Source organism: Neofelis nebulosa, chromosome 5 (assembly GCF_028018385.1).
Source record: "Neofelis nebulosa isolate mNeoNeb1 chromosome 5, mNeoNeb1.pri, whole genome shotgun sequence".
Taxonomy (NCBI): domain Eukaryota; kingdom Metazoa; phylum Chordata; class Mammalia; order Carnivora; family Felidae; genus Neofelis; species Neofelis nebulosa.
In genome coordinates this window covers 60,972,724-60,988,094 of record NC_080786.1, presented here as the reverse complement: position 1 = coordinate 60,988,094, position 15,371 = coordinate 60,972,724, and the positions used below count along the sequence as shown (strand labels likewise).

Below are 15,371 nucleotides of genomic sequence, written 5' to 3'. Positions count from 1 at the left end.
CTAATACTATTTCCGAACTAAGTTGAATTTTAATGAATTTTGCTTTTGCAACCTTGTCTTTCCTAATCATCTGGCCTTTCTCTCCCCACTCTGCCACACCTCTTTAACCAATACTGGGAATTCTTGTACTTGAATTTGGCAGGGAATTGCATGATGCTTTTTATTATGTATTTTGTCAGAGTATATGATTGAACGACCAGAGCCAGAATTCCAGGACCTAAACGAAAAGGCACGAGCACTTAAACAAATTCTCAGTAAGATCCCAGATGAGATCAATGACCGAGTGAGGTTTCTGCAGACAATCAAGTAAGCAACTTTTGGCTTTGGTTCTTCTTTTCTTGAAAATACTTCAAAAGAACCACTAATACTAGGTGTTTTATTTTGGTATGACATTAATATTAAATTGAAATGCTAATTTGAAATCAAACTTGAAATTTTTAAATGCTGTATTTTTGATTAACTTTTAAGCTGTGGTATTTGGCATTAGAATGTAATGTTTTTTAGAATGTTAATATAAAAAGTGAATGAAATGTACATAAACTGGAATGCAGTTTGAACTATAAAAAATAATTGAAAAATGTAAATGTCAGATTAAAGTGAATAGAGAAGTTGGATAAATTATAGTATCGGTAACAGAGGATACCAGTATTATTTTTGTTTCAGAAATGGCATAAGTCATTAAGATAAGTAATGTACTCTTAGGCTTGAATAGCATTTTTTAATATTGGCCAAATCGTAAACCTCCAAATCCTTACCTTTGGGATACAGGTTAAATTAGACTGAGAATATGCATGGGGCCAGGAGGCTGACTGGTGAGCAGCAGCAAGAAGGATCATCCTTGAGTAGCGGTTCTCAAACCAGGAGCACTCTCCTCAGGGGTGAAAGGGTGGGAGAATGAGGGGGGAAACTCCAAACATGATTTCCGATGAGTAAAGAGTCTCATAATTTTCTTCAGCCTGACTGGATATAAAATGAAGAAAATTGGGAATAACTAGAATGGCATTATTAGTGCAACCTTTTAGTGAAACCACAAGTAGAAAATGCTGACAAGGAAAGATTTTCAGGTTTTTGTTTTTTGGTTTTTTTTGTTTTTCTGGAAGAGGCTGCATCATCATACATCCTATCTTTATTTAATTTTTTATTTTATTTTTTTTAATTTACACCCAAGTTAGCATGTAGTGCAACAGGGATTTCAGTAGTGGATTCCTTAATGCCCCTTACCCACTTAGCCCATCCCCCCTCCTACAACCCCTCCAGTAACTCTGTTTGTTCTCCATATTTAAGAGTCTCTTATGTTTTGTCCCCCTCCCTGTTTTTATATTCTTTTTGCTTCCCTTCCCTTATGTTCATCTGTTTTATCTCTTAAAGTCCTCATATGAGTGAAGTCATATGATTTTTGTCTTTATCTGACTGACCAATTTCACTTAGCATAATACCCTCCAGTTCCATCCACGTAGTTGCAAATGGCAAGATTTCATTCTTTTTGATTGCCGAGTAATACTCCATTATATATATATATATATATATATATATATATATATATACACACACACACACACACACACACACACACACACACACCCCACATCTTCTTCATCCATTCATCCATCGATGGACATTTGGGCTCTTTCCATACTTTGGCTATTGTTGATAGTGCTGCTCTAAACATGGGGGTGCATGTGCCCCTTTGAAACAGCACACCTGTATCCCTTGGATAAATGCCTAGTAGTGCAATTGCTGGGTCATAGGGTAGTTCTATTTTTAGTTTTTTGAGGAACCTCCATACTGTTTTCCAGAATGGCTGCACCAGCTTGCATTCCCACCAACAATGCAAAGAGATCCTCTTTCTCCTCATCCTCACCAACATCTGTTGTTGCCTGAGTTGTTCATGTTAGCCATTCTGACAGGTGTGAGGTGGTATCTCATTGTGGTTTTGATTTGTATTTCCCTGATGATGAGTGATGTTGAGCATTTTTTCATGTGTCGGCCATCTGGATGTCTTCTTTGGAAAGGTGTCTGTTCACATACATCGTATCGTTGAAGAATATAAAGAGGTTCACTGGAAGTAAATAATAACATTCATCTCTTAGAAATAGTATTCTTTGCAATTCACATTACAAAATGCTGTTTTAGCTGGTTTGGGCACCTATTTTGAGTGGTATGGGGAGAGGAGTATCCCATTTTAGAAAATAATGGTTCATGTTGGGCACCCAACCCAGCTATCAAGGAGCACCCCTCCTCTTTTAGGTCTTCTTTTCCACCCCACCCCCTTTTTTTTTTAAACGTTTTTTATTTTTGAGAGACTGCGAGATAGAACACGAATGGGGAGGGGCAGAGAGAGAGGGAGACAGAATCTGGAAGCAGGCTCCAAGCTCTGAGCTGTCAACATAGAGCTTCACACGGGGCTTAAACCCACCAACTGTGAGATCATGACCTGAGCCGAAGTCAGATGCTCAGTGGACTGAGCCCCCCAGGTGCCCCTCTTGTAGGTCTTCTAACTGAGAACCTGAAAGTATGAGAAAGATTTTTCATTGGGTAGCCAAATTTCATGTCACAGGAGCAAATACCAAGGTAGATATTTTACCCTTATAGGAAAGCCTCAACTTCCTTTAACTATTTTTAATATGTAAAAAAGGAAGACAGTCAACTGTGCATGAAATTTTATTTTTAGTCTCATAAAAAGTAAACATGTTTTAGCTCATAAAAGGATAAATTGCCAGTGATCTGAAGCACAGTTGTTTAAACAACTTATTTCGGCATTTTCAAAAAATTTAATAAGATTTTAATGTGTTTTGATCACATATTTGCTTATAATCTCTGCTACGTTTCTATGAAAATACGACATTTTAAAAATAATATTTTCGGCAGATTTTGCCTCAGGTCATTGAAGGAGAAGTTTATAGAATCAATGTCATCTTCATAGTAATAGCAGTCACTTAGAATAATGTATTCAGTGCTTTCTTAAGTGCTTCATGTGTATTAACTTATTATAACACTGCCATAACAAGTGAAGAAATTAAGTAATTTTTCCAAGGTCACAGAGCTGGTAAGTTGGTAGATCTGGCTTTGAACCCAGGCAGACTCGCTCCATGGTCTTCTCTGCTGCTTCCCAATCCGAGATGCATAATGCTGATCTAATCTGGTGATTGAAAAAAAAAGTTTCTACCATTTGGAAGAGGTGTGATAAAGGACATCTTAATATAGAATTCCGGTAGGTAAGAGAGAGAACAGTGTTGTGGTTGAAGCTGGGGTAGATATGATAGGCCCAGAACCCTCCTCCTGCTACTTTGACACCATCTTTCCCCTCTGTGGAGTCCCCAGAGCATCCCTGCTAAACCCACTGTGGCTGTGGAGAGATAGGTTTGAAAAACACTTTATAAACAACCACATTTTAATTGTAAGGAAATCAGGGTCAGGAGCCTAAGAGTCTTGTCCATAATCCTTGACAGAGGCCGATTCAGGGACTAGTCTCTCATTTATCGGGCAGTATTAATATTTCAGTTCTGTTTTCTGGAGTGTGCCCAGCATGACTGAATTAAGAATATTGGCAATTCACATTTATTTCTTAACCGTTTGAGGAGGTATAATTGGCCATGGAAAGTTTGTGTTGATAATATGTATTATTTCTGAGACTAAAATTCAACCATGTATGAATTAATATAGATAGGTAAGGTATAATTATTTGTATCACTGATATAGATTGATACATTTTGGTACATATCGTCCCCATGGTTAATTGTTTAACAAATTAGTGGATAAAATCACACCAAAATTAAGGCTTATCCTTCAGGTACAACATATTATGTAGTTACTGGTTTTTTCTTTAAAATATTTTACTTTTGTATATTTAAGGTAGTTTTATCTTTTTCATTAATTTTAGCAATATTTTTCAATAAACATGTATCAAATGCTTTACCAAGTACTACATGTGATTTCATGGGTTATATTAAGGTAGTAAAAAGACTCCTGTCCACTAACAAATATCCAGGTATTTTTGTGTATGTTAGCAGACCTGGGTTTGAATTTCTCTTCCAGTATTTAGCAGTGTGGCCTCGGTTAAATTGCTTATTAGCTTCTGTCTTTCTAGCTTCTGTCTGAAGATGAGGGTGACAGTTGCAAGAATTGAAAGAAACGACACACACAAAGTGCTTCACACAGAACTGCACATATGCTTACAGCACATGTTGCATTGTATTATAGGGCTTTTTTCCCCCTTTTCTCTATGGAGATGATTAGGAAAATGATCCGGCAAACAAATACGTTAAAAGTTCTTTTGATTAATGAATGTTTCTGTTTGACTACAGTTAAGCTTATACAAATATTTAATAAAATTAATTAATAGGGTTTTTTTAAAGTCTGATACATTCTAATGAATGACTAGTAGAGACTTGTACCTTAATAAAGCAGAAAGCCATGCGTTGATGTATTCACTCTTTATAATCTGCATTTGCATAATTATATGCTAAAATTCACGAGTTTGGTTTTCCAGATGGCTTCAGAATAGCTTTTCCAGAGTTGTCCAGTCTAGACCAAACTAAACATACAGCATAGGAATTTCCTTCCTTAAAGTGTTCACATAAACATATGTTATATAAATTTGGGTGACATGATTAAAAGCTCTACTATTCTATGCAAGTTTTGGATAAGGTGTATGTTTACATTTCATCTGATGCCTGTTGTCCTCTCTTTCAAGTGTATGTTTCCCCAAAATTGCCCCACTAAAAGCTACAAATTGCTAAAATTCCTTGCTATTGTAACTGTATTATATGTCCCTTTTCACAGAATCACTTAACTCCAGACTGTTTGTAATTACACTGAAGTTATTTTATCCTCAGGTTTTCTCCATTTCTTGATCTGTTACATTGTCTGAAGTATTTTTTAGGGCTGATTATTTTCTCTTGTTGGAAATGGACCCTTAACTACTAGTACAGTTTAGCTTCCCTGGTGCAAACCTTAGTGCCTTAACTGAAAAAACTCTTCTGTGTACATACAGATGATGTCATATTTGACATAAATTGCCCAGATTGTTTTTAAATTTTTTTAATGTTTATTATTTTTGAGAATGAGACAGTGCGAGTGGAGGAGGAACAGAGAGAGAGAGGGAGACACGGAATCCAAAGCAGGCTCTGGGCTCACAGAGGTTGAACCCACGAACCGTGAGACCATGACCTGAGCCGAAGTCAGATGCTTAACTGACTGAGCCACCCAGGTGCCCCAACCACAGATTGTTTGTAGAGGAGGGCAGGCCTAGGGATAAACAGCCTTGATCATTCCATAGAATTCTTTATGAAACTCTATGGCCTAGTTCTAGGCTCTAGGTTCCCAAACACTGGATTCCAAATTTGGTTCATCAGCAAAATCACCTGGGGGCTTATTTTTTAAGTTTTCTTTTAAAATATAGATAGCTTCCATGGGGCGCCTGGGTGGCTCAGTCAGTTGAGCGTCCGACTTTGGCTCAGGTCATGATCTCACGGTCTGTGAGTTTGAGCCCCACATCGGGCTCTGTGCTGACAGCTCAGAGCCTGGATCCTGCTTCAGATTCTGTGTCTCCCTCTCTCTCTGACCCTCCCCTGCTCATTCTCTGCCTCTCTCTGTCTGTCAAAAATAAGTAAACATTAAAAAAATAATGTTTAAAAATTAAAATAAATAAAATAAATTATAGATAGCTTCCCAATATTCATTAGTAAGCCTGGGGCACTACTATTTAGTAAACCCTTGCTTTATCTAAGAGGTGAGTGGGTGAGAACTCACTGCTCTTTTGACCTATAGAATCCAGCCATTGTCATTATATATGGAGCATATATTCATCTTGTTGATTAGCCCAGAAAGCACATTCTTATTGTCCTTTTTTATTTTTATTTTTAAAAATCGTTATTTATTTTGAGAGAGAGAAATCACATGACAGGGGAGGGGCAGAGAGAGGAGAGAGAGAATCCCAGGCAGACTTCATGCTCAGCACAGAGTCCAACACGGGGCTTGAACTCACAAACCTTGAGATCATGACCTGAGCCGAAGTCACTTAACCGACTGAGCCACTCAGGCACCCCTAATCCCTTCTTTAAAGTAGAATATTAAAGTATTTACAAAGTTCTTCTGTATAAACACCTGTTTGATCACTCTAATTTGCTCCATTATGTTCTGTTTTAAATGGGCTCATTATGTATTTGAAGTACATTCCAAATATTTATTTTCTGAAATCATAATTTTTCTCATGTCATAGTCACGTGACATCACTTTATTAAGCAGTAATGAATTTATGCACATCATAGCAATACAGAAGGAGTCAGCTTACTTGAAACCATAGATGAAAGGAACTGTTGTATGAGTTAAAACTGCTGTTCCTAAACTAGAGGCAAAGAGGAGGAAAAAATGAGTGGATAGATACCATTTCTATGTAAAATTCATTGTCCTACTTGCATATTTCATATTTTAATGTATCGGCCTGATATGAATGTTTGACATACAGGAGGTAATAAGTAAATATTTATTAAAATATTTTACTATTTCAGAATAGGCTAAAATACTTCCTTTATACCAAAATCCTGCATACTTGTAATTCTTAGTCGTCCCACTTGCTTATTTATGGGAAATCTACTATGAAGCACATACAGAAATCTGGACACAGAGCTTTTTTGGTTTTTTTTCTTTAGTAAAGCTGAAATGTTTTAGGTATGAAATACCTGAAATCTGACATTTGTGATTAAAAAGTCAGTAATAAAAGATTATCTTTGGGATGGTCTAGATTCATGTCTTACTAATTCATATCTTCACATTTACATTTGCGTAGCAGAAGTTTAAGTTCAGTTTGACCAAAAATATTGCTATGAAGTTAGAAGATGAAAATTGAAAAGGGCATAGATATAAAAGACCAGAGTTTAGAAAAAAAAATGGTTTACAGATAAGAATAACATTCAACTCATGAAAATTGCTGATTTCTTTATCTCCTTAAAAGGAGAGGAAGGTGTTGATGCATATATAGTCCAGGGATGATAGCTGAAAAGGGTTAAGGTAGAAAAAATATTCTGATACTGCCTTTCTCAGAAATTTAAATGTATTTTCCAAGGGAAATAATTACAACAAAGGTTTGGAAGAGGAAGATAGGCAGTTGTTAGAAGGTAAATATATCTTAAGAGATGTATGGGGCACCTGGGTGGCTCAGTCGGTTAAGCGTCCGACTTCTGCTCAGGTCATGATCTCACAGTTCATGAGTTTGAGCCCTCTCAGCTGTGCTGACAGCTCAGAGCCTGGAGCCTGCTTCGGATTCTGTGTCTCCCCCTCTCTCTACCCCTCCCCTGCTCACACTCTGTCTCTTAAAAATAAATAAACATTAAAAAAATTTAAAAAAGAGAGAGTCTGAGAAGGAAATATTTCATTTTAAACATTCAGAGTATGAGGTATATGTAACTTGAAGTGCTGGTAAATATAGGAGGGAGTTGCATGTAGCGTAAAAATTTTATATAATTGTTCATGAGATAGCAAAAGTGAAGAAGATAGTAGCTTGAATTTAGCTACGTTAGCCAGAGAAAGGAAAAATCATAACTGGAAAAGATCAGAAGCAGAGATAATTCTTAAAAATTTCAGTAAGTAATGTTGAATGAAATGTTACTGATTTGGGAAGGTTGAAGTTGCAGAATAAACCTAGACCAAACTGTCAGCAGTGCAAGAGAGGTCAGGGTCACAGAAGGGTACGGGCTAAAAGCTCCACTCAAACTACTAGTCGGATGTTTGCACATGATGCAGGATTAGTGTGGTCATTAACTGCGTGATTAGTAATCCTTAAAATATGTGTGTATATTTATATATATTATATACAATAAACATGCACACAGACAAACCTCTTCCAAATGTAACTGATTTAAAGGAGATTCTTTTTTCCTTACCCAACAGGGATATAGCTAGTGCAATAAAAGAACTTCTTGATACAGTGAATAATGTCTTCAAGAAGTACCAATACCAGAACCGCAGGGTAAGTTTAGTAGAAGCTTTATAAGCTACCATCTTAGATGTTGCTTTACACTTAGTTGCTTTATTGAATTAAATACTAAGATGGTTTGATTATGGGAAATAGTTTTGTATCATTAACCACTGGTTTTGTCATTGAATTAAAATATGCTGTTACATATATTTAAGTAAATACTTCTGAAAATTCTAATCCGTAATATAAAGTCCATTCTGTATTCTGTGTAATCTTCCCGTCTTTGATTTTGGCTTTTGTGTTATTTCTCTTTTCTTATTTAATATTTTTTTTCTTACTGTGTTTAATGTCTATAGGCACTTGAACACCAAAAGAAAGAATTTGTAAAATACTCCAAAAGTTTCAGTGATACTTTGAAAACCTATTTTAAAGATGGCAAGTAAGTAGTGTCATTTATCATCCTTGTCTTTTAAAGTTAAATTATGTAGTTTTATATAATACTAAAACCATGTAAATTACTCTTACTCTTACTATATTGTTAATACTCGAGTTAACTAGTAACAAAGATAGACTGTTTATAAAAATAGCGTGTGGTTGATAATCCAGCCATAACTAGTTGAGAGCAGAAGGTGACAGACTTTTTCTGAAATAGGCCACATGGCAAGTATTTTGACTTGGGCTTGTCAGAACTATGTACTTTACCTCCACTGTTGCGGTACAAAAGCAGTCATAGTATGGGAGCAAGTGGCATTATGGCCATGTTCTAACAACACTTATTTACAGACACTGAGATTTGAATTTTGTATAATTTGCACCTGTTACATAATATTTTTCTTCTTCTTTTTTAACCGTTTAAAAATACAAAAGTATTCTTAGCTTGCAAGCCATACAGAAACATGGGGAGTGAGATTGGCTTACTACCCTACTTTACCAGCCCCTGAGGCTGTGGTTCTTAAATTTTAGTAGCCTCAGAATCACCGGGAGGGCTTATTAAAGAACAAATTGTCCATTCTGTAGGTCTAGAGTGCACCCAAGAATCTGCATTTCTAAGAAGTTTCCAAATGATACTGATGCTGCCAGGTCTGTTGAGAACTAAAGTTAAAGCAGTGGTTCTTAATGCACTTTGCATATTAGAATCACTTGGGTTCAGTTTTTAAAAATTCCAATGCCGTGGTCTCAATTTCGGAGGTTCTGATTCAGTTAGCTTGGAATTAGGGTTTAAGTCTTTTTAAAAAGTATTCCAGGGGGTGCCTGCGTGGCTCAGTCAAGCATTCCGCCTGTATTTCAGCTCAGGTCGCGATCTCACACTTTGTGAGATCGAGCCCCGTGTCGGACTCCGTGCTGACAGCATGGAGCCTACTTGGGATTCTCTCTTTCTCCCTCTCTCTCTGTACCCCTACCCCATTCTCTCTTGCTCTCAAAATAATTAAACTTAAAAAAAAAAAAAAAAAAAAAAAGAAGTATTCCAGGTGCTTTAAAAGTGATGCAAAGGTTGTGACTAACTTGTGGAAGGAGGGAAGCTTTCAGGGTCCTTCTACGAGTAGTATACTAAAAAGGTAAATTGGGCGTTGTTTTTAAAGTCAGAAAAATCATCTAAATAGTGATTATTTCATTTATAACTGGCAGGGGCCTCTAACATTTTATCCTACCATTTGAAATTTAAAGATCCCTAAATCCATGTCAAACCATTACAGTATTATAATAATATTTAAAAAAATAAAATACATTAGAATGGTCTGTTAATTTTCAGTTATTTTTTAACAGTTCAAGTAAGTTGAAATATTTACATTATAAATTAAAGATACCGAGCTACATTTTATTAATGGTTTTGTGTTATTCCCTACTACTGTTCAGATAGTCTAGGAGAAATGTTCCTTGACGACTTAGTTTAATAAGCTTGCAGGTGTGTTCTGAAAATAACCTTACATCTGTTTTTCCTTGGTCTCCACTGCTAAGCCCAAATAACCAAAACACATTAAAAGAATAATTTACTTGATGGGATCATTATTTCTGATTCTAATTAAGAACTATCATGAAATAAGCACATTGAAAGGTTGAAATTCCTTTAGAGCCTAATTTCCATTAATCTGAAGTTACGTACTCTGCATATGGATTATTCAGGCTCCCTGCTACTACTTTTTCTCCATTCAGTAGCTTCTTTAATTTATAATTATTTGCGTATGAATAATGTGCCACGAGTTTTGTACCTGCTTTCGCAAAACTGGAAACTGTTACCAGAACCTGATCTTTGAGCCATCTTTCAATAGAGGGATGTATTTGCATTAATTCCACTAATTCTTTCTGGTCCATCTTTTTTGAGAAATGTCTAGGATGTAAAGATACAAGTTTTAGCTATGATACTTAGAAACTGATGAGACCACATTATGGGACTAGGGCATCAGTTCTTTGTCCCAAAGATGGGCTGATAGAAGAAATGTGTGCAGCACAAAGTAATTTCTAAGAACATATATTTATATATCATCAGCTTTCAATATTGAAGCCACATGATTATTTTAAAAGTAGATTTATTTCAAAAGTAGTTTAGAATTCTCATGGTTATTTGTTTTGTTTTTTGTTTTTGAAAGAAGGTAAGAGAGATTGGGATAATTCAGATTTCGAGTAATTAACTTTTTTTCTTAAGTATCATGTCCATTGATATAGAGATTTTGAGGAGAAGATTCTGTTTTGGTAATTTACATGAAATCAGAGCTGGAGACTACATTGAATCCTGTTTGGCCAGTTTGTTCAACCTAGCCATGAGATCTGGGTTTTGAGGCGCCACCTATCATTAGCAGCCCAACACCTTATTGCCAGCCAGAACCACTAGGGGGCAGTAATTCCTAGGACAGTTTCAAATGATGCAGGAGCATTCAGTACCAACTGGTATGAAGGATAAGATCCTCAGTACTAACTTGCCTTTCTTTTTTTCCCCCTAAATTGATTTCAGTGCTACTGTTAGCAGATGGTGTCAAGTATAAATATTTTTAAAGGATGATTTTTTTTTTTTTTGGTAAAATTAATGCTTTTTTTTTTTTTTTTTTTTTTAAACAGGGCAATAAATGTGTTCATAAGTGCCAACCGACTAATTCATCAAACCAACTTGATACTTCAGACCTTCAAAACTGTGGCCTGAAAGTTGTATATGTTAAGAGATGTACTTCTCAGTGGCAGTATTGAACTGCCTTTATCTGTAAATTTTAAAGTTTGACTGTATAAATTATCAGTCCCTCCTGAAGGGATTTAATCCAGGATGTTGAATGGGATTATTGCCATCTTACACCATATTTTTGTAAAATGTAGCTTAATCATAATCTCACACTGAAGATTTTGCATCACTTTTGCTATTATCATTCTTTTAAGAATTATAAGCCAAAAGAATTTACGCCTTAATGTGTCATTATATAACATTCCTTAAAAGAATTGTAAATATTGGTGTTTGTTTGACATTTTAACTTGAAAGCGATATGCTGCAAGATAATGTATTTAACAATATTTGGTGGCAAATATTCAATAAATAGTTTACATCTGTTAAACATTTCTTTACTTGAAAAAATACATATATATATATGTGTGTGTATATATATATATGAATATATATATATATGATCAGAAGACCAAGACAACTTGGTGTAATGTCTAAAGAACTTCTAACGGGAGCTTACTAGCAGTTTATCAGATAATAAAGCAACAAGAATTCTATTTTTTGGTCCTTAGTCACTCTGGGCAAACGGTAGCCAATGGAAATATTTTTGTTAGTTATTATATATGAGGTACTGAATATTTTTGCAACCTGTTTTAAGAAACTTATGAGAAAGAAATGGCAGTTTATAGTGTCTTCACACTGTAATGTCACTTCTTGAACTCTGACAATGTAAAGTTAAGTTTTTCTGGTATGCTGGGCCCTACGTAATAAGCTTTGTACCTTTTTTTTTTCCAAAAATAGCCACAACTAATAGTAATTTGGAGCTATACCAGTGCTAGTTGGTTTGGAATTGTCATGAGTTATAAATGTTATACACACTCTTTAAATATATAGAGCTTTGTTTCATCATAGAGAAGTTTTACGGAAATTATGTATCAGGTGATCATATTAAGTGATTTCATTCTTCAATTATGATAAAATAAAGGGAAACTCAGGATTTGTTTATCTTTTATAAAGATTTTAAATGTTAAGCTAAATTTCTGTTTGGCAATACAAATTTCTTTGCTATAATGCAATTTAGGTTTTTTTTAACTTTTTTCTTTTCTAAAAATATAAAGAATTACTATCTTGGGCAACATAAGAGGATATCGTCCTATTAGATATGAACAGGAAGTATATGGAAAGAAGCAAAAAAAAATAGACAATTGGATGAAATCTCATCATTTATGGACATTTTACTGAATTGTTTTTTTTTTTTTTCAAAAGTTCATAGTAAAACAAGTGGAATTGGTGATTTTAATACTATTTATTTTTGATATAAATTATTCACTCTTGGAAGTAGACAGATGGTTGTTTGCAAAATAGACTTGTGAATATATGAAGAAAAAATATACTGTTTTATCTTTTTCTGAGCAGCAGACTTTTATAACATAAACTAATACTATATTCCCTCCAGTTGTCCTGACCTCTTTAACGGAACTCACCAGTTACCAGCCATTCCCCAAATCATCTGTTTTTATAAGCCATCTGTCTTTCCATTTCACTGTCCAGTATCCCTGGCTTCCATTTACATGAAGTTTACCACAAAGTTTACTCAGAAGGGGGGGTTTGTTCTCAGGATAATGCAGTTTCCTACATGATCCTAATGGGGCCGCATTTGGGTCAGTGAGGAAAGGGCCAATATGGTCCTAGTCAGATTCATCTCCAGAGAACAGGAAAAAAAGGAGGAGGAGAAAACATTTGTTGAGCACCCTTCTCTTTGCCAAGAATACTTTGCCAAGTATTCTAAATACATTCATTGAATTTAATTCTCTTAACAGTCCCATGATTTAGCTGTCTGCCTTGCAGTTAAGGAAACTGGCTACCGGCACTTAAAATTACAAAGCTAGTAACTGCTGGTGCAGGGATTTGAATTCAGTGTTTGCCTCCATGATCTTTCCACTGATCTGTACTTCATTCATTGCTGAAAATCCATCTGGCTTAGAATACTAATTCCCTAACACCACCTGACAAAACACTCCTCGTCCACAGGGAAATGGGAAAAATCAGGACAGTGTGAGAAGTTTTGAGAAGTTTTTCTCTTAAATCTAAATTTCTGCATTGTAGAGGCCCATTCTCTCTCTCTCTCTCTCTCTCTCTCTCTCTCTCTCTCTCTCTCTCTCTCTCTGGTATTATTCCTATGTTTTGGATGTTTAAAATGTTCCCTCTTCACACTTTTTTAAATAGAATAGATGTTAGGGTTTTGTTTTTGTTTTTTTTTTAAGTGATTGCAGTTTAAATAACTTTATTAGCCAAACATGAAGTTCACAACCCAGTATCACAATTCCTCCTAATTGTTTTTTTAACATTATTTTTCTATATGGAAATGATTTAAAATTTACCAAAAATTGGCAAGACTTAGAATGGTACGAAGAACATCAATACATCTTTTATCCAGATACACCTATTGTTTAGAGCTTACCATTTTTTAATCATTTGGCTGTTCATTTGCCCTCATCTCCCCTTTACTCTAGATCATTTCCATGTCTGCCTTTGTCTTTATGGCATTGATATGACATGTTTTTGAAGAATGCAGTCTTTTGGCCCGCCCCCCCCCCCCCCGCCTTCGTAGAATGTTCCTCATTTGGAGTTTCCTCATTAGATTCAGATTATTCATTCTCAGAATACTCCATCGTTGAAACTGTGTCATCAGAGTATCACATACAGAGTGTCTGTCTGCTATTGGTGATGTCAGTTTTGGTCACCTGGTCAAGGTGTTTTTCAGTTTCTCCAATATATAGTTACTATTTTTTACCTGGTGTCTACTAAACAATCTGAGGAAGACTCTTTTTTAAGTCTACGTTAACATCACCATATTCCACCAGGATTTAGCAGCCTTTGGTGATTTTTCCAACTCCAGCATCCTGTCCTCTACTGTAAGCAGGAGCCCTCCTCTGTCCCCATCCAGTCATTCATCTATGCTTATCTATGTGCAGTTTTATATTTACTATTGTTTTGGACTCCTGGTTGTCTATTTTTTCAGTGGCTTATAATTCATTACTTACTTTGGTGCTTACATTGTCTTAAATTTGCCCAATGGGAGATCCTTCAGTCTGGCTCCTATGCCCTTGTGGCATCCGTTTTAATTTTTTTTTTTTTTTTTTTTTTTTTTTTTAGCACATTTTCTTAAATAAAAGATGTTCTAGGATCTAGAATTAGCAGTTTCTTCAAGAAACTCCTGGGGAGTGATATTAGACACGTAGGTCTGGTTGCTAGGTGTCATCTGTTTCTAGGCCTGTTCAGACAGATTTAGGAAATGGGCCTATACATACATAAACGTAATATGAATGCACCATGTACATTTCACAGGTACTTCTATACACATCGTGTTTGATTTCAGAAATCATGAGTTCACACTGATAATTTCAGTTCCAGGCCATCCTCAGGGTTCTTTCTTGCTTTCTCCATTCCATTCTTTTTCTTCAGAATTTGGGCACTCCAAAAAGTTCATTTATTCACTCAGTCAATCCTGTAGTACATCTAAAATAGTACTGAGAATTGTTTTGCCCATGTCACTGTAAAAAACACTTAAAAGCTTGTTTGCAGTTCTCTCCCCACTTGTACTCTGCCCGATAATAAGGATATATAATTACATTCTGTGTTCATAAATTACTTGGATTAATTCTTTCTCCCCTCTTTTACTGTGATTATGTTATTTATTTGAAATAAATCGGATTCATTTGTTTCAGTTTTTTTCCAGGTTTAAGGTTCCCCCAAACACACGCACACATACTTCATATCCTTGTTGATTTAGTTTTTAAAATATATGGGATATTAGCATGCTTCTAAAAGTTAGAGCTATACCAAGGGTATACTGAGAAGTATTACGGTCTCATACCCCTTCTGCCCCATTCTCCAGCCCCTTCATAGGTATCCAACTTCACTGTGTCCCCCCATGATTCTTTTTATGAAGAAAAGTAAGTATGTTTTCTTACCTCCCCCCTCCCCCCAACCTTTTCTCTTACATTAAAGGTAGCCTGCATATAGAGAGACAAGCCCTTTGGCCCATGATGAACTTTCCTGGCACACAGGACTTGGCAGTGCTAAAACTGGGAGGGCTGACAACTCTGTTTACTTGCTCTTTAAATTTTTTTTTTTTGTTTAGTGTTTATTTTTGACAGAGACAGAATGCGAGTGGGTTAGGGGCAGAGTGAGGGAGACACAGAATCTGAAGCAGGCTCCAAGCTCCGAGCCGTCAGCACAGAGCCCGACGCGGGACTCAAACTCACGAGCTGTGAGATCATGACCTTAGCCGAAGTTGGCTGCTCAACCAAC

The 15,371-nt window shown here is 35.8% G+C and overlaps 1 protein-coding gene across 1 annotated transcript in view; it reads left to right on the top strand.

The window, feature by feature from the left end:
• The window catches only part of PDCD10 (programmed cell death 10), a 46,778-nt gene extending 35,330 nt beyond the window's left edge, over positions 1-11,448 (top strand). Inside the window, exons 5-8 of the mRNA XM_058730424.1 lie at positions 180-306; positions 7,888-7,966; positions 8,272-8,354; positions 10,967-11,448. Of these exons, the coding sequence (XP_058586407.1) occupies positions 180-306; positions 7,888-7,966; positions 8,272-8,354; positions 10,967-11,048 (371 nt within the window). The 3' untranslated portion in view covers positions 11,049-11,448. The remainder of the gene's footprint in view (positions 1-179; positions 307-7,887; positions 7,967-8,271; positions 8,355-10,966) is intronic.
• The last annotated feature ends 3,923 nt before the right edge of the window (positions 11,449-15,371 follow it).